Source organism: Sceloporus occidentalis, unplaced genomic scaffold (genome assembly GCF_023333645.1).
Source record: "Sceloporus occidentalis isolate IW3139 unplaced genomic scaffold, rSceOcc1.0.p SCAF_4, whole genome shotgun sequence".
Classification (NCBI taxonomy): Eukaryota; Metazoa; Chordata; class Lepidosauria; order Squamata; family Phrynosomatidae; genus Sceloporus; species Sceloporus occidentalis.
Genome location: NW_028316984.1, coordinates 68,208,011 through 68,228,912, shown reverse-complemented (window position 1 = coordinate 68,228,912; position 20,902 = coordinate 68,208,011). Strand labels below are relative to the sequence as shown.

The 20,902-nt window shown below is 37.8% G+C and overlaps 1 protein-coding gene across 2 annotated transcripts in view; it reads right to left on the bottom strand.

The window, feature by feature from the left end:
• Positions 1-1,841: 1,841 nt before the first annotated feature.
• HACD2 (3-hydroxyacyl-CoA dehydratase 2) overlaps positions 1,842-20,902 on the bottom strand; it is a 30,229-nt gene continuing 11,168 nt past the window's right edge. For both annotated transcript variants that reach the window (XM_089520251.1, XM_089520249.1), the window contains exons 5-7: positions 17,695-17,816; positions 14,681-14,859; positions 1,842-11,638 (exon numbers count right to left, since the gene is read on the bottom strand). In XM_089520251.1, coding sequence (XP_089376377.1) covers positions 11,556-11,638; positions 14,681-14,859; positions 17,695-17,816 — 384 coding nt within the window. In that variant the 3' untranslated portion in view covers positions 1,842-11,555. The remainder of the gene's footprint in view (positions 11,639-14,680; positions 14,860-17,694; positions 17,817-20,902) is intronic.

The following is a 20,902-nucleotide window of genomic DNA, read 5'->3' as shown; positions in this document are numbered from 1 at the left end:
AACTTAGGGCAATCCAAAACCTATCACAGGGTTTTCTTGGAAAGTCTCTTCAGAGGGGATTTATCATTGCCATCCTCTGAGGCTGAGAGAGTCTGACTTACCCAAGGTCCCAGAGTTGGTTTCCATGGCTGAGCCGGGATTTAAACCCTGATCTCCAGAATCACAATCCAGGGCTCAAACCACCTCACCACACTGAGTCATTCCATAGGAATCCCATAGATAGCATCCCTGGAAAAAAAATCTCTCTGCCTTGCATCATTATTCTTGGGACAGCTGGTGTTGGGCTCAGCTGAAGGTGAAGATAGGCAAGTACGGGATGAGACACTCCTTCAAGGAACCTGGCCACAAACCATTTAGACCTCTAAAGCCTAAAACCAACCATTTCAATTGAGCCAACTGAAGCATCTGGTCCATTTTCACAGTCAGTCTGCATGTCTCTTCCAACTCTATGATGTTATGTAAATCACATTGCAGTTGTCCAAATGACAAATTACTCGAGCATGGATGACATTTGGCACTTTACCTCTGCCCATTTAGGGTAACAATTGATATATCAGCATAGAAGAGTAAAAGGCACTCGGAGCCAGTGAGACTACCTGTGCCACCAGTGACCATGTTGGATCTAAGAGCACCCCCAAACTATGAACCTTTAAGGCAAGGCTGAACAACTGCCAGGGGCTGAGGGCATTATCACCTACCTTCCCAAAGGACCATAATGGAACTACCATCTGCACAGACTTTCAGGGGTTCTTGAGGGGGCCCAAGCAGATGACAACTTTGCAACATGTCAAGCTAAAAGAAAATAGCTGGACATGTCCCCATTGATTGCTCTGCTCTCCAGCAACATGGAAATGCTTGTGTTGAGGAGGGCGCATCGCTTACCAAGGTTGTTTAGAGTGATGGTGTGTGTGTGTGTGTGTGAACAGGATTCTGACCTCTACAATGACTGAAAAAAGTGAGATGCAATAGTGTAAGTCTGAAGCCACTCTAATGTACCAACAAGATGCCAACCACTATACTGTTTACAAACTATGATTTTGCAATTTGTTCCACAGTATTTCTGTGGTGGTGTTTTTAGAATTTGTTGCTAATTCTGTACTGCAGTGTAAGATGGGGCAGTTCTTAACAGAGGATACCAGCTATGGTTATTGAATTGACTTGGATTGCTTAATGGAAAGAAATAGACAGAGTCCTATCAGGCCCATATACTGTTCCTTATCCTGTATAATAGATAATAAGTACTTGGGCTGAAACAGAAGGACAAAATGTTGTGGAACAGTTAATTTTCAAGAACAATTAAGCAGTCTCTGATTGCACCCAACATATCTAAGAATTACATTTCACACATTGTTATCTATAGCAAGCTCTCTGTCAACCTTAAATTCACATTGTAAACACAATTCATGTAGTACAGACTAAATATCAACTTGGACATGTCTAAAGGGGGTGGGGGGAACAAAAGTATTACAAGACTTTATTCTGAAGTATGCCTCATTGTTTATAGTATGTTTTCCAGTGAGACATAGTGGAGAGATGAACTACTTTCCCAAATTGTTCTATGAAATCCTTCATAGCTCTTATGGGTTCTAGCAACAAGTTCAAAAGGACAAATATACACACCAGGTTTGGTTTTTTTTTTTACAACAGGAGGATAGCAATTGTTTCAGAAATGAGGGTAATATATTTGCATCTAAAAAGAAAAATCATGGATTGATGGAATTTGCAAATATGTGGATGCAGCTGTTATATTGGATATTTGGAACCTATCAGGACTGCAAGAAACTTTGAAATCTTCTAGCAGATAAATGATCTCAAATCCATGCAAAAGTAAACAAAGCCCACACAAAGAAATAACATTTTATTAATAGTGGAATTAAAGCAAACACTCAATACACATTTATATACGTACTTACACTAATATATTACTGCATTCCACGTTCATTCAGAATATTTTTAAGACTACTGTACAGTGCAGTGCTTCGATGTCACTTCTCAATACTCTAAATCCAGGCATACAAACCAATTTACTTCACAATGCAATATTGGTCTCTCTGTGTAATGGAATTACTTAGCAAACCATTTTACTATGTATCAGGTATGAATATCTTCCAAACATGCATAAAACGTTGTCTCTCAGAACTTCAGTCAATATTATATTTGAAAATATATGAAAACATTTACATTGTTATAAATTACTTATAAAAATCACACTTGTATTTTTCACAACATAGAAAAATTACAAAAGACTACAGTTTTATCAAATTCCATCACAGGAATATGCATAAAAATCCAGTTGTATATCAATGAACATTTTATCTGAACTGTAATAACTCCATAATCTTGCCTACACACAGATGCAAACCTCTTCTTTAATTAAGCTATTTACCCAAAGCATTAACATTTGTCATAATTTGCCATTTATCTATAACATTAAAAGATAATGTGTATCTGCCTCTATGATAGCTTCAAGTCTGCTAAGTCTAGACATCTCAATGGATATTAGGGAGTTCTATGGATATGTACTTTATTGTTATTTATAAGAGGCTTAATGTAAATCAGTTTAAATCTGTCTACAGTCAGCAGTACTACGTCAGTCAATAGGTGACAAACTAATAAATATGACTGTGCATGTAGCCTATAATACCATCTTTAGTCCCTAGATGGCAGGTTCTCCTAAGCAAGACATAGATATTATTCAGGACAATGGCTCCTAGTTAAAAAAGAGAGAAAAGAAAAGTCAGATTGCAAAAACAAGCTGGCTTGCAAAACTAAAAGACAAAATAACCCCTGCAACAAAAGCTGATGTGAGCAATTGCAACCACAAAGCAGAAGACAAGAGTGTAAAAACTGCATCCAGAAAATGAGGCAAGTTACATCTTCACATTGTTTTGCTCACAGCAGAGATAATGTGTCTAATATTCAGAACGCTGTAATACTGCTTGAAGTCATTCATGTACAACCCTACAAAGGCGATTCCAACACATGAGAACCTGGATACTTTTGCTTATATTGCAATAATTAATAGCTCTCAAAATGAAATCTCTTTACTATCCCATGCTTCTTCTGCAAGCCAGAAACATTATTTTCCATCTCAGGTAAAAAGTAATCCCAGACTAAGGAGAAACTAATATTAACAAACAAACTAGAATTCTCTTCAATGTTACTATTAGGAACAGCACAGAACATGAGCATGGCTTATGCCAAGGTGGCTTTTGCTGTTGCTTTCTCATACACACATAAGATTACGATCTCAATATGAGGAATTTTCTATGCTACAGGGGAAAAAAGTGACCGCCCAAACTCTAGGATTTACTTATTAACGTATACTTCAAATACTGCTCATTCTTGACCAAAGAGAAACTAATTCTTAATAAATGCTAATGCTGCTGCCCAAATCCAGATTCTAAATGTTGTCTTCATAGGAACTGAGAGTAAGTATATTTGGGTAAATATCAAATAACCTTAACAGGCATTTTATCAATATAAATAAAATGATTTGAAAATCAATAGATTTGAAAACTGTGCAGTGGAAATCATAACTGTGGGTGTGTTCACCTTAAAGCAGCAGTTCACAAATGGTGGGGTGGGATCCCCGGGGGCAAGATTTCCTCAAGGGGGGTGAGAGACTTGGAGGCCCTCATCCTTCCTCTTCCCAAAAATAATTATGTGTAAAATTTACACATGTATCGAGTTTAATATTGAATTTATTTAAACAAAACTGTTCTAGTTTGAATGGTTATTTCCTTATAAAATGTTAAAATGTGAATATACGTGAATATGCAAATGAAAATACACACACTAAATAAACCAAGTATTTTTATAAATACACTATGTCGAGGGTGTGTGTGCGACATCTGCATGTAGATGTAAAGGGGGGTCCCAAGGGTAAAAAGTTTGAGTACTGCTGCCTTAAAGGAATCTTATATACATATATGGATCTATTAATAACCATGAATTTGTCTTTCCTGAGAAACATACAGTGAATGCAAAATTAAAACTAATTAAGCCATTGGTAGGATCAAGTTTTTCACTTCACAAATGATACAAGATATGCTTCAAACACTCCACAAAGCTTTGATGAACACAATACTGCCCTATGTCTACAGGGCTGCCTTTTCATTAAATGAGCTGGGGAACAATCTATGTGCACAAGAAAATCAGCTAAGCATGCACATTGCATTCACTGACCCACCAAAAAAGAGTGGCAATTGTTTGCTCAGCCTCATCGAGATGCTGCAGTGCAACAGCAGCAATTTCACGCTTTTCCTTCTTTACTGCCCTGCCTTGTCTTCCACAATAGTATAAGGCAGCATTATTCATAGTGGTCATCTCTGGCCCACTGTTGACCTGTAAGCCATCAGATGCCAGTCTGTGGAATTTCCAGACAGACAATAGGGGCACAAATATGGTATTCATACATTAGGGGGAAAGCTGCCATCCCCCTATATCAGAAAGCCTGAGGAACTCTGGTCTAAGGCACTGGTCAACTACTCTTGAATAGGCACACTGAGTAAACCATTCAGGTTCCAGTGGCCAATCTGAAGTGGAAACCTATGCGTATCTTGTTGGTACCTAGTAGAGGTTTTCTTCTTTATTTCAGATTCTTGGAAAGAATGACAACTTTTTGGTATGAAGATTAAGATACTTCATATAATAAAAGCTCCAAAATTAGAGTGATCATGTTCCTTAAAGGCTGAAGATAATCCATAGATTAGTGCAATTTTTATGTTAGAGAGTATATACATTTCCCCCATTTTTAAAAAAAATTAAAAGCAGTCTGGGATTTTGCTAATACAGATTCAAATCAAACGAAACCAACTTCATCACATTTGAAATTATGGCGAGATATCTTTACAGACCCCCAATTGACAACCTGTCAAATAATTAATCATAAGATAATATAATAACAAACCATTCTGTGAACGTTTATGTCCTTGTGGGTCTGGGGAGGTAGAAACAGTGGGGCATGTTTTATTGTATTGCACCTTTTACTGGGATCTGTAGCTTGTAGACGAAAAGTGGTGTCTTAATTTTTAATTTTTACTCTATTGATTTCAAGTATTTGTATTTGAAGAGATTTCACTCTACATAGTTATCTGAATTTATAGCCTCCAAGCTGTATTTCTATTGTATTTGTACTATACCGTTTGCATTTTTTTTCCTATTGGGCATTGTATAATATTGTACTTTTATATTGTTTTATGTTGGTCATCGACCGTAATAAATTTCATTTCATTTCATTTAGCACAAGTTCTGCTCTTTCTCTTGTATTCCATCTCTGTGAAAATTGTTTTTACTCCCTATATTGTTCCTTTTAAAAAAAAATTTAAAAAAGCAGTTTGGGATAATTCAAATTTTGTTGAAGGGAACTTTAAGAAAACATTTAAATCATATATCAAATGTAGATCATATCACTTCCCCCCAATTTTTAAAAAATTAAAAGCAATCTGGGCCAATGCAAATTTTGTTGAATGTAGCAAGGGGCAGTTTCCCAGTTCAAATCCTTTCCGCTAGCTGTTTTTTGCCCCAGATGAGAAAAAGCAGATACCTGTAACCTTTTCTCCCACAGAGAAAAAAGCAGCTTCTCTTTCTCCTGCTTACTGTCTCACACACGCTTAAACATTTGGAGCAGGCAAGTTTGAATAAACCAAGTCTTTTGCAGCTTTTTCAACTGCATGACTACACAGCTACAAAAACGTATCTCCAGTCACAGCGCCTATTCACGAATTACTGGAAGATATGCACAACAGCCAGGCATGTGGAACCGGTACATAGAAACTACAAATGTCAACCTTAATAGAAGTCTTAGAAAACCACTCTAGTCTCGCTTTGTGGGGTTCCATCTTAAATCTCCTACATTGTTTCCAGTCCTGCTTCCATTTATTTCCTGCTGGCCAGTTTGTTCAACCGATTGCTGACCAATCCTCCTGGATCACCGGCTGAACACACCTTTCTTTTTGGCCATCTCTTTAAAGCAATTTTAACTGACAACATTGCAAGAATTGTCCAGCATGAGAGGCATAACCAGTAGATGCCAGATTAATGTCAACTGTTGTTATTTTCCTTCTTAAGTAAGGAAAGAGCTCTTCACTGAGTTCGAACTATCAAGTATTTGAGGATGGTAAAAATAATCCTAATAATAAATGTTATTTCTTACCCAACTCTTCCCAAGGCATGAGGCAGGGTACAACATAGATTAGAGGAATATACAATGCAGGGGGAAAGGCAAGAGAGCCTTGTAATTGAAGGTCACACATCTACAATTTTAGAGCGGGGCAAACTAGGCCTGTTTCCACCTTACAATTTTCTCTGCTCTGCCAATTCAGAATGCAGCAAGGAGGGTGTATGGCTTTAAATATCCTGTCCTGAGTCTGTGAAGGGGTTAGCAGCATAATTTGGGATTCTCCCACAACACAGTTCCAAAGGGGCCAAATCTCATAAGGTTAGCAGACACCAGTTATCTCAGAAGCTTTGGTTTCCACAGGTCACTATCTTTTCCAAATTCTTCTGGATACAGCAGGAAATGAAAAGAAGAAAAAAAAAAAAACCAGATTGTTTCATTTTAAATGCAAGAGCTTTGTTAGGGTTTCTTATGTTGAATCATGGGCCACATCCTCTCCAAGGAACAAGTCTTTACATGGAGGTTCATAAGTTTTTTTAAAAATCATATATTGTATCCCATATCCTCTGGTTAATCTTAAAAGTTGCAGCGTAAACTTTCTACACCTGAAAGCTAGCCAAAAAGAGCCAAAAACAATACCTCACAAATCTATTTTCTTAAGTAATGGTGTCTCCATATTTTGAGATTTGACCAAATTTCCATAACATCATATCCACTGGGGGAGGGGAAATGGAATAAATAGTGCCTGCATAGTTTCAGATCTTATATCCGTATTTTGGAATCTATGGCCCAATACAGATGGGCCTGTTGCAGCGTGCTAGGTATACGGGACGGCGCAGCAACTGCACAGTCCCTAACCCTAGTACATATGGAGTGCGTGATAATGGCGGCGCCCTGTCCACAAGGCCGCCGCCATTATGATGTCACGGCCACGCCGCGTCCAAACGGTTTATGGCAACCTAACTGCAGCGTGAGAACAAGCTCCAAAACATAGATCCTTCTGGCATGCGCCTCATTTGTGCAACCACCAAGTGGCTGCGGGAATGGCACCAGGGCCCCTTTTTCCTCTGGCTGCAGCTGTTGGGATGTCTTGGGGCATGAAGCCCCAAGGACACCCCTTTTCCAGGCAACATGGAAGTGGCATTTTGCCGGTTCTCCATGGCTTGGAAAAGTGCTGGGTTGGAGCCGCAGGGGCTGCTGGTGAGGCTGCCCTGCCTCCAACCCAAAAAGAAAAGGGGCGGCTGCGAACTGCCCCTTTTCCGCGGTCTGTACCGTGCCTATACTGAGCTGCCAAAATACTGGCTGGGAGAAATACAGTGGGACCCTCCACTAGTTTATGGTGTTTCCATGGAATATTTATATTACAACCAGATGAACTCTTCCATAGGCAATGTATATAACAGAATTATAACTCAAAGACAAGGGAAATGGACTAAGTGCTGCAAACATTAAGTGAACAATAGCTAAAGGCAGTAAGAGCTTTTCAACAGTGGAACACACTTCCTTGGAGTGTGGTGGAGTCTCCTTCTTTGGAGGTCTTTAAACAGAGGCTGGATGGCTATCTGTCAGGGATGCTTTGAGATTTCCTGCATGGCAGGGGGCTGGGCTGGATGGCCCTTGTGGTCTCTTCCAACTCTACGATTCTATGACAAAGCAACAGTAAAGGCATTCCCATGATATTTCTGCAAAATGTAGAGGGCAGCTCATCTACAGAATTATTTTCAGACAATAGGAGCTACATAGAACAGTCGGATTGATGTCCCATCATAAAAAGGGTTTGCCTCTCAAAATGACTATCAGTAAAAACATGTAACTGCAGACCAACGTGTATACAGAAACTGCTATTCTCAAGCTTTGCATGACATGCCTCTCCATATATGTACGTAACTATCAGCCTCAAAAGTAGAATTTCACCAGAAGGTGGAATCAAATCCTCAGGCCCCAGTGATGGTCTTTGCATTATGGAAAGGAATACAAAAGGTGGATCAGTGGCAGACCTCTGATAAATTGATGTGGACAGAATAAGGCAGAGCCTTAGTCCAGTGATTGTTTGAACAGATTCACAGTACCACAGAATCATTTGCAAAACAGAACACATTTTTTTTTTTTTTTGGAAACACGTTTGTATAAAACCTTTACAGATAATATGATGTCAAACATGGGCACGTTGTGCAACTACAGGAGGTTTTTCTACATTTGTTCAAATTGCAGCTACAGTATTTGCAAATTGGGTACATAACTTATAAAAAACTGCAAAAAGGAGTATAAAAAAGAAAAATGTTAAGTCCTTGAACTTTGTACACTCTCAAATGCTGCTACTCTTTTATTTTTAGACCTTTAGTGCTCTGCCCAATTGAAATCAAGCAGCGGTAACAGGACAGATGTTCATTTCAAGCAACACTGGCAGATTCTAGTCAGACTAATTCATATATCTATATCTTATAGTTCCAGTTGTGAAAGGTGTGAAAGCAGCTTACAAAATATCCTCACAATTATTCTTACACAAGCTTATCACAAAACCTTGATATTTGTTCTATTTGCTGCTGTGAATTGGGAGAATTGCAAGAAAGAATGATAGCATTAAGCCACCTGATAAACTGCCTTTATTCAGCCACACATGTGACCATAGGTTCCTATATTTAGGAAACAAGATGGGCTGCATCTCTGCATCACAAATTTAAAAAAAACCTTGTTGCTATGTAAAGCAGCCTTTAAGAGCTTCAGTAGAGGATTGGAACTGATTTGGAATAACTTGACATGCTGACTGATGATGGGAGTTGTAGCACTGGCAGCAGCTGCTAGCTAAGGTGTAGTTTTTTACTCTCTGCCTGCCAAAGGATGCATGTTGAGTGTAAGCAATAGTCTTGACTACTACATTCCCGATGTACCCAAGATCCATACAAAATTTAAGCACAAAAGTGCCGCCACATGGTTCTGATGTACTCATACCATTTTTAAATCTTAGCTTTTAGAACTGTATTGCTTGACATCTGGCAAGAATATGCCTTGTCCTTAAAGCAACCAGTGCAAAATCATTTTTATAAGGAACGCTAAGAATTCTTGCCCAAATCATAGCGATAAAAGAAAGCAGAGGCTCATGGAAACTTGTTGTGTCAGATATGTATGAGCACTACAAATGCAACAAGAAAGCACAGTAATAACTGAGGGAAATTGCACACATAGTACCAAATGAAAAGACAGGCAAGTTATAGGTATGAGTAGGATGATGTTGGTATAGAAAGTATTGATGTGCCTTGTTACTAGGCATCTAATCATATAGCAAAATCTACATTAAGTTATCTCTATTGTACTGCAAATTAGGATATATTTAGATGGCATCCCTAAAGAACAAGCATGCTGAGGTGAAAGTATGCAAAGTAAATAATGCCACGACTCTTTCTATAGCCTAACAGCATTTCTTGCTATATATAGGCTGTAAGATTCATACTCAACCTGGATTTAGCACAACCCTGAAAGGCAGAAGGTCCTGTGAGCATTCCAGTTGAGATGAATTCTTGAGGACATTTACACTAAATGAACAATCCCTGCTCTCCTTCAGAACTGTCATATGGATGTCTATGTGCAGAACTAGAAAGATTATGGATCATCCAATAAACTCTTTGAATAGGAAGAAATAACCAAGCTGACTGAAGAAAATATCATAAACATGAGAGACTGGAGAATCAAATCATTTTTTATAATGCCGGAGAACAAAAGATAAAGTATGACATTGTGGGGTGATATGAACTGGTGTCATGGAATAAATGAAAAATATGCTGGATGTCACTTTCAATGATTACACCAACTGGAATGACATCCCATAGGAAAGTAATTAAGTTTATGATTTAATATTATAGATAGAGTGATCAATGCTAGTGCATTAAAAAAAACTAATGATGTTTTCCATTGTATTTCACATTAAAAAGATTAAATTTATCATTTTTTTCTCTTCTTCAGGCATCACGTGGGGATAATAATTAACGATTTTTTTCTCTATTCAAGCATAAATAAAACTTAGTCATTTTAAGAAGTAATATTTCCCTCTCCAGTACAGCAGGTTAACAAAGTGGCAAGCAGCAATTAGCATTTTGTTCCAGACTGTCCTTAACAGGTTGTTTAATAATAATAATAATAATAATAATAATAATAAACTAAAGACCAACATTTTCCAGCTGTTTACATTATAAAAATGCCATTCACTGAATGAACAAGCATTGAAGTAAATTGAACGTACCAGCAGTAATAGTGCCTTTAAGCACTATATTAATGACCTCATTAAAAAACATTTTGAACTTTAAACTTGCTCTTTAAAAAGTTTGCTTTAAGAAAAGGATGTTTAGAGAACTTTTCTAAATGATGGAACGAACATTCATGTCAGATATTTTCATTTCCATAACTCTTAGAAATTGTTAGTTCTCATATGAAATCAGTGTCCATTATAAATTATGTATACCATGTGCATTGTATTCTGTGCATTTCAGCAAAATTAGGTGTCAAGTTAAAAAAAAACATATAAGAGGAACATTCAAGAAGAGCAGGAGTACAACACAGTCTGAGGTATAAGTTGCACCTTTCAAACACACTGTTGTGCAACACTGCATTATTTTAAGGCCCCACTCTTTAGAAAAATATCATTTGTGCAGTTTAGGCAACCAATTAACTGCTGCAGTCTACATACCGCCAGTCTCCCTCTGTAGGAGTTTGTCCTGAATTCCAAGCAGTATAGCCCCATCCAGACCCAAAGTCAGTACAGTACAGACTTCATTAATCTGCTCATTATCAGTTCTAGACCAAATGTTAAAAGCATTCCAGATAATATTGTTACAATGATGTACATAAGTATGTGACATGCAGACAAGCTGTTAAATACGGTCGAACCTCCTTAACCACGGATTTTTGATCCACCGATTCAAGCATCCACGGCTTGAAAATATTCCAAAAAGGTATAAATTCCCAATAGCAAACCTTGATTTTTCCATTTTATATAATAAGGGACACAATTTTACTATGCCATTGTATTTAAAGGGACTCAAGCATACACAGATTTTGTTATCCATGGGGGGTTCCTGGAATCAAACCCCAGAGGATAACAAGGGCCCACTGTAATAAAATAATCCCAGTTCAAGCACCACATACACTTTATCCCTTATACCACCAAGAAAACAATGTCACAATAGGGGTTTTTAGCCAAAAAAAGGGGGACAACAAAGGAATAATACAATATATTTCATTTAAAAGAACATGATGAAAAAACAGGGTGATGCTTTTGTTGCAAAATTACTAGTGCTGAAAAATGTGTAGCAGTTTACAAAACTTTTTATTTTGACTCATTTTAATAATCTCTATTGTTTATAAACTTCTGAACACTTTTTGGATCGTGCGTGTATCAGTGCATGTGTCCATGCACATGCGTAGCTCTGAACAAAAGTTGGAATTACTCAGATTTCTTGTGTTCTTCAGTAAGGGAAAGTGTTTTTCTTCTCTGGTGTAGCATATGAAAATACAGCTGAGGAAAGACTGAAAACCAAAACAGAATTATGTAAATAAAAGTGAAGGTTGTATGTATAGACAAAATTCAAACACATAGCCATATCAGTCTGGATCAGTATGAAAGAATATCTGTTAGCACCTTTGAGACTGAGAGAAAGAAGTTGGTAGCAGATGCTTTCATAGACTTAAGTCTCAAAGGTGCTACAAGATTCCCTTGCATCATGTATACACAGCTGTTAATATCATGTATTCTGTCTTTCACACAAGTATATCCATGTTGCCCAAGATATTTTGCTGTCTTATGCAAAACACAAGCTGCTGCTCCTCCCTCCCACTAAATTCTACAAACAAGGGCCTTGTTCCCACTATGGTTTAAACCGGATCGTGATTGCAAAGGAATCGGTTTAAACCACCATGGTTCCCACTTAATTCGAATCACTGGAGCGATTTGGAAAGGGGGGCCATGGTTTTTACCCATTTAACTTGCGTCAAAAAGACGCTGGTAAAATGGGCTGCTTTTTGGGCTGAAACAATTTATTTAGGAATAAATAGATTCAGCCCTAGTAGGAACCAGGCGGATTCGAATTGGATTCAAATCCGCCCTGGTTCCAACTGGCAGCAGCTTCCCCGGCCTCCTGGCCATACCTCCATGCCTGCTCCGTCCTCCTGGCCTGCCTCTCTTCTTCTGCCCCAGCGTGCCGCAGTCCTCCCAGCCTGCCTCTCTCCTTCCACCCTGGCCTCTCCTCCTCCCCCGGTATGGCCAGGAAGGATGGAGGGAGACATGGCGGGGAGTCCGCGGCTGTCACTTCCTGCACCGATTCTTGAAACCGGCGCAAACATAGTGGGAACCACTGTGTTTCCTGAACTGGTTTCAGGAATCAGTGCAGGAATTGATCAAGAGGTAAGTGGGAATAAGCCAATGGTAACTGAACTGGTTATTGAAGATTGGTTCTACACAAGGAACACAACAGCACTATTATAATTGAAGTAGCAGGATAGATTGAGTCTGATGCACACAACCCTGTCCTGTCTGCTATCACCTCCAGCCCCTCAGCATCTGTCAACTGAAGCAACTACTTTATTTTGCCTAACGGTGATGCTAGTCTTGAAGAAGCCAAACACATATTCTGGGCAGAGTTAGAATGGTATATAGAAAAGACACCAAAGTCACTACAGCTATCTAATTCCAGACTCAGCTTAAAACAATTTTTTTCTGCATGCTTTCTTATTTTAAAGATTTAATGTACATCTTTTCCCCCCTTTCCCCTTCATCCTTCTATATTTTGGTATGGCATGTTGTACATACAGCTGTCAAGAACACACAAAGGTCTGCTAAACTGACTGTTGCAAAGAGGTTTGGGGGAGAAAAATGCACTTTTTGACACATCTTATTCTACTGAAATACATGTTTGAGGCATGGACAGGCTTAGCCACAATCTAGCTACATTTACTGAAAGTCCTGTAAAAGGTTTTTCTTTTTTTTTGGGGGGGGGGTATACTTTGTTTAACTATAGCTTTTGCTATTATATTAGTGTTTAAGGTGCCAGAAAATACTTCACATATTGGTAATATGGCATACTCAAAAATTCACTCTGAGAGGCCCTGCATTACCTTTCATTCATACAGAGTAATGTGTTGGGAGAAATACTCTATCAAGGGCAACTGATACAGGCCTGCAACGTGAGTACCCAAAAACATAGGCAGTCATCCCCAAGAGCAGCTGGAATTGAACCATCATTAACAATGGCTAACACTGAGATACTACAGCTAGTTTAAAATAAAACAAACAAATACTTTATACATACACAGCTCAGATTTCTTCATGAAACAATAGGAAGAGGCACAACTGCACAACTTGGCAATAGGAAGGGGCCAAAATTAAAATAGCTTAACTTCTTTGAGCCAGAGATAGGTTTTAATTAAATATTAATTAATTAATTCCATCCTCATCTGCCTGACCCTCTCCTCAAGAGAAAGCCAAGCAGCGGAGGAGCATTGCAAGTGTTCACCCATCCTCATTCTCCACTTTGCCTTCTCCTCAGGAGAAGGCCAAGCAGCAGAGGAGCCTTGAAATCGTTCCACATCCTTGCAGACCACCCAAAATCCTTTAGCGGGATGCATGTGGCCCCCAGGCCATATGTTGTGCAGGCCTGAATGAGATAAAGGACATTTTCTATTAGTTGGTTCCTCCTATGAAAAAACTTTACTTTGGGAAGGCTCATGTACAAATACAGCAAAATACAGTGAAGACAAACAAAGGGCTTACCAGTATCACTATAAGCATAAGGAATTTGCTTCACCAAATTATTTTTCCTTGTGCCAGGAAAACTAGAAACATTACTTCGCAATGTGAAGATGGTGTACTTCAGCTAGATTTAAATGGATGAGCAACTTATCTAAGGCCTTTTGCACATGTTGCAAATGTGTACATTTGCCATTCAGGGCTGATATTTTTGAGTTTTATTAGAAGATAATTGTCATAAAAATACTAGTGCAAACAGATATTTCAGCATTACATTCTTTTGCATCAGCAACAAATTAGATTTAAAGGATTTTTCATTATTATCATAGCAGCTGAACTTGTAAGCTAGGATTCAAAAACTTCTTGAGCCCCATGAACATGAAATATCAACAAAAGTTGAAACCAAGGGTCTATTTTTTATGCAATTTTCTTTCAAAAGATGAAAGAAAAAAGAAACAATTATAACTAGCACCCTTCAAACAACCACATATTCTTCTAATTGTTCTTATCCCTTATTTTACCCACAGGTAAAGACAAAGAGAACTGAAAATACCACCAGGGCCTGGATAAGCCAGTGCACAACATTTGTAGAGCTGAAATAGAATTCAAAAAGGTCTTTTTGCCCCACTCTTTAGAAACACACAATCTGTCCATTTAGGTTTACTGCTAATTTTTCATTGCTAAAACTAGACCATTATTTTTAATGCAATCATGATCAAATATACAAAAAAATTGCAGATAGGACACAAAACAGTTTGCAGGCATTCTAAATTTTAGACATGCTTGAATCACAAGGGCAGAAGGTTTCAACTGAATAATATACTTACTTGGAATATAAGATATCATAGTCAGGATCAAGAATGTATAGTAGTCAAAGGAGAAATTGTATTTGTTAGGCAAACTAATGGAATATAAACCAGATTGCCTGACAAAGGGCAGAGCAGCATATATTGTGAGCAATTCTCCTGAAACTCCCATTGGATACAGTACAATGAACAATGTGTATCTACAAAACAAAATAAATGTATATATAAACATAAACACCAGATAACTGAATTAAGCACACAGCCCTAGTTACTGTTACTCAAAAGTCCAGTTGAATTAAATGGGATTTCCATTATATGAGATTAGGACTTCAACTTAATTTTGAATTCAATATTTTGAATAAAATGTTGTTGCATCAAATGCCTTTCTGTCTTATGGCAACCCTAAGGTGAAACTATCATAATTTTCTTGGCAGAATTTGTTCAGAGAGGGTTTGCCATTTACTTCCTCAGATGCTGTGAGAGTGTGACTTTCTCAATATCACCCAATGGTTTCCATGGTTGAGTGGGGATTTGAAACCTGGTTTCGCAGTGTCCCAGTTCAACATTCAAACCACTATACCATGCTGGCTCAATTAATCAATTTAATTAATACTGATGAATGGTATGAGTTGTCTTGTTTTGAATGATTAAAAGCCAAAGCTAAGTTTCACCAGACTAAAGGTTGTCCCTTGTCGCTGGTAATCCCCCTAATCACATCTACCCAGGAGTAAGTACCACTGAACACACTGGGTCTTTTGACAAGAGATACATAAGATTACCTTGTAAGCTGAAATAGCCTGAACAATTATTTTGCTTTCTTTCAAGGACCTGCCAAAAAGCTTGCCAACATATCAAGTGACTTAGAAACAGCACACAGCACAATTCAGTTTCAAATGTCACTGCTTTACAGTTTCTCTGTAAAAAATCTTCCTAAAAATCATTGTATTACAATAAGATATTTTTATTTTATTTTAAAATAAATTTTATTAATTAAAATAGGTACAAAACAAAGCAGAAGAAATACAATTACACAAAGACATAAATACAAACTAAACTAAGTCTACAAATACTAAATCTCTAAAATACTAAAAACACTTGCCATCATTTAAACTGTATATTACTGTATTCACTGTACTGTACTTTCTATTTTGAAAAACCTTTAACACTAACTATAATATCACATATCATCCTTTTTCTTATTTAAAAGATTGACTTTCCTTTCAAATCTATTTAATTTCCCTTATAAGAGAATAATAAGATATTTTTAGATAATGGAAATTTGACAGAGAGCTGTACTTAAGTGTGTGGGTGTGTAAGAGTAAGCACATTACTTGAAAAATATTCAAGAAGCCAACAAAAGTTACTAACATAATGCAACTGAGCATTTTCTAACAAACAAATTAGAGTCCAAACTACTGTATATACTCATGTATAGGTCCAGAAATTTTAATCAAAAATTTTCCCCAAAAAATCTGAGTCAACTTATCCATGGGTCAATGTAAGTACTGTACCTTAACTCTCATAAAAATAAAAACCATCCCCTGGTGAAATGCAAGAGTATAATCTGTCCTGGAAGCACTAACCATCTTCTATTCAATCATCCATTATTATTATTATTATTATTATTATTATTATTATTATTATTAACCTTTATTTATAAAGCACTGTAAATTTACACAGCACTGTACATACAATCTTTTTAATTGGATGGTTCCCTGCCCTCAGGCTTACTGCCTGAAGAATCCATCCATTCTTCAGTGTGAATACAAACAGTTGTGCCTCCTAAAATTCTGTAAGTTCTTTGGTATTGTTTTCCTTTGCTTCATTCTTTAGATCCTTTGTTACATGACCATAAGTCTTACTCTTGACTTATCCACAGGTCATATCAAAATCCATCATTTTGGCCCCCAAACCTGCCCTCGACTTGACGTGAGATCGACTTATAGTCGAGTATATACGATATATCAAATATTAAACATGTAAGTCATGGTGCATGAATTTTATAAAGAGTGTATACTGCAGTTGCTTTAGGGTGATTGCCTCTGCCAACACATACTTGATGCTATTTGGCATGGGAGGGAAACCCATGGAACAGATCAACAAGTTAAAACCTCTAGCCTGTGAAGCCTATCCTGACCAGATCCCAGCTATTATTTCTATTTGAAAAAAAGATTCATTAAAATTCCACATGAAACAAGACTCTGACTTCTCACATTATACCATAAGTCTTACTCTTGACTTATCCACAGGTCATATCAAAATCCATCATTTTGGCCCCCAAACCTGCCCTCGACTTGACGTGAGATCAACTTATAGTCGAGTATATACGATATATCAAATATTAAACATGTAAGTCATGGTGCATGAATTTTATAAAGAGTGTATACTGCAGTTGCTTTAGGGTGATTGCCTCTGCCAACACATACTTGATGCTATTTGGCATGGGAGGGAAACCCATGGAACAGATCAACAAGTTAAAACCTCTAGCCTGTGAAGCCTATCCTGACCAGATCCCAGCTATTATTTCTATTTGAAAAAAAGATTCATTAAAATTCCACATGAAACAAGACTCTGACTTCTCACATTATAACTGTGTATGTGCCTTCAAGTTGCCTATTGACCTATGGAATTTTATCAGAGTTGGTACTGCCAGGACGTTCCTTTGAAACACACCCTATCATCCAAGTACTAACCAGGGATGACCTTGCTTAGCTTCTCAGATCAGATGTGATCTGGTGCCTTTATAGGAACTGGGAAAATTGGACAGTGCTTTGGTGTAGGAGATAGCAAAATTCATTCAAGTGCATCTGATACTATAAGTGGTTCCTTCTGTAGGAGAGTATTAACATCTTCAATAATATATATAATTATTTCTGGTGCTGAGCTTCAGCCTATGAATCAGACGGTAGTTTGGTTTAGGTTTTTTGCATTTGTTAATACTACCTTTCCTTACTAGCAAACGACTGATCTTACTAGGAACAATATTCTCTTTAAGATGTAGTTTCTCATGAACTGATTAAGTTTAATGTCTTTACCTGGCCCATTTAATGAGGTAAGGGAGATGGTTTAATAAGCTGAATGTATAAAAGGAGTAACGGATAATCTCTGTGATTGTCCAGCCAACGACAAAGAGGAGGACACTGTCTTCACTTTGCACCTGTATAAGAAAAATGAAGTTGCTGAAAATTTCAAAATCAATCATCACTTGTTAAAGATGCAAGTCCATGCTTATACCCTCCATCCCCAAGCAGGTGCAATACATGTCATAGACCTGGGCAGATGGAGGCCATAGGTCAGTGGTCATTCCAAATAATCTCAGTATGAGCACACACAGCCAGACAACTTTTCCCCTTTTAAAAAACATACTAAGTTCTTCTCTAGTTGTGAATGATTAAAAAAAAACAAAAACAGTTACAAGATTGCATTTAAATAAAGGTATAAAATAAGAATGACAATCCCTGAAAATGATAACCCCTGAATATTTATTTATTTATTCATTCATTCATTCGTTCTATTAATTTTATTTCTATGCCATCTTTCTACCGGAAAGGGACCCAAGGCGGCTCACAGATAAAATTGTTTAAAACTTTACAACAAAAAATTAAAAACAATTAAAATCATACAGCTAAAAACAGTATAAAATTATATAAAAAATACAAAAGTTACAAAATATAATTAGAGTACACACCCAATCTAAAAGCCTCCCTGACAAGATTACATATTAAAATATATTGTGAAGAAATCCTCTTCAATTCACATGCCCCAAGAAGTTGATCTTAGTTAATATGACAATAGTTTAAGGAAGTGCTTGTGTCCAGATTGCCTGCTATGAATACAGTCATCCCACCGGATTCACTGACTTCCCATTCACGGTTTTTAATTTCTACAGAAGGGAAGCCAGAGGGACAAAATGGTGTGTGCATCCATTAAAAACAACAGGGCTCTAATATTTATGGGTTTTCCGATTTGCGGGGGGTGGTGGTGTTCAGAACAGATCCCTCATGAATCAGAAGGGTCAACTGTACTTTGCTTGAAGAACATTCCCTATAACTGACATTCCAAGGACTCCTTTTACTCTTGCATTTTCCGGTAGCCGAGGTAAATGTTAAAAGACCCAACACTGGGAGCAGAGGCTAATCATACGGACTTTCTCCCACAATGTTCTTGCAGGGATGCTAATTCAATGGTCAGGTCCTATCGGACTGGCCTGTTCATATGCCATGGGATCAAGGCTATGTGCACCAGGAGTGGGGATCACAAGGCCCTTTCGAAGCTTTTGAACTACAACAAAAGGCAACAGCCATTACCAGCATAGCTAATGGTGAATGTTGGGAAATGCAGTTGAGCTACATCTGGAGGTCCACACAATTCCCACTCCATTTTTAGGATTAAATGCAACATGAATTCTGCACAGTAATAAATAATAAAAGCTTTATATACTGCTCTTCCAGCATGATCAAAGCGGTTTACAACATATCAAATAGCATTACAAATCTAATATAATTCGTATAAAACATTTTAAAACATCATAAGAAACAATCTTAAATATCTTAATCGCAGGTCAAACATCTTGAGGTAACTTCTGTTAAGGGATGATTTCTCTAAAAAGAGTTAGGAAGGTATGCAAGACGGAAGAGATAGGTTTTCAGCGATTTCCTAAAAACATTTAAAGTAGGACTAAGTCGGATCTCTTCCGGAAGTTTATTCCAACACATCGGAGCTACCACTGTAAATGTTCTTTGGTGAGTTGTTTCCAGTCTCACCTTGGGGTACTCAAGTATGTACTTCCCTGATGTTCTGAGAGCGCGGGGCGGATTGTGTAGGGAGAGGCCATATAGGGCTTTATAGGTAATAACCAACACTTTGTATTGAGCTTGGAAGCTAATTGGCAGCCAGTGAAGAGATTTTAATACAGGTGTTATGTGGTCCGACCTTGAAATTCCGGTGACCAATCTGGCTGCAGCATTTTGAACTAGTTGAAGCTTCCGAACCTGGTACAAAGGTAGCCCCATGTAGAGCGCATTGCAGAAATCTAAGCGAGAGGTTACCACTGCGTGTACTACTGTTTCAAGATCCTTTCCCACAAAGTTTCCCCTTGTCAATCCATGATCCAGGAACCTTTAAAGAACATTCAGATCCAGGCATTTAATAATACATAAAACAACATACAAAGAAATGTCTGTGTCTGGATTCCATGATACAAGGAGGATGTTGGCAAGCTGGTGCATGTCCAGAGGAGGATGACCAAAATGGAGAGAGGCCTGGAAACTGTGCCTATGAAAAATGGCCTAGAGAGCTGGGTATGTTTCCCATGAGGTAATGATAGTCATGTTTAAATGTTTGAAGGGATGTCATATTGAAGAAGGAGCAAATTTGTTTTCTGCTGCTCTAGAGATTAGGATATGAAGCAATGGATTCAAACTACAGGAAAAGAAATTCCACCTCAACATTACGAAGAGCTTCCTGACAGTAAGAGATGGCCATCTGTTGAGAGTGTTTTGATTGTGTATGGCAAGGGTTAGACCGGACAGCCTTTGTGGTCTCCTCCAATTCAGTGATTTTGCTTCCATTTTTCACAGACTGGCTGTTCAAAATTTTACAGACTTGATCTAAATGTCAGTACACAGTCTGTGTAACTTTTTAGAACCATTGCTGATGCTTCTGGACATCTGTCTGTTGGTTCTGAGACAGTGGTTTGTAATCATGTGACTTCAGTGCCATGGAGTCCCCAACAGTGCTGCTCTTCAACAATGTGAAAAAGACAGAAGACTCAAAGGGAAAACAAAGGATGGCTGTGGTTGCAAGATGACACAGAGATGCCCCACGAAAGTAAAGGAACCACAGCAATTCCATACATAGTGTGAAAGCACACTTGTTTTAGGTATTACTGCATGTGAACTTTCACTTTCTTTCTCTTGCTATTACACACATACGCACGCACATACATATATACACACATGGAGCATCAAATATAAAGCTGGTTCAGAAAAATCAATGCTAGCCAGCTCAGATGACAAGGCTGTAACTATGTTTCAATTCTCAGCCTGCAAAAATAGACTCATTATATAACAAGATAGATGTATGGCAGAATATTACCGATTTTGCCTTATGCACAAATATTTGACACTGCTTTTTCATTTGAAATCCCAGCTATTAACTTTTATTCTGCAATCTAGCCCCAAATGGCATTCATATTTTGAGCATCCTAATTTAGTAGAACAATTCTGAATTGTTCCTGAAGTA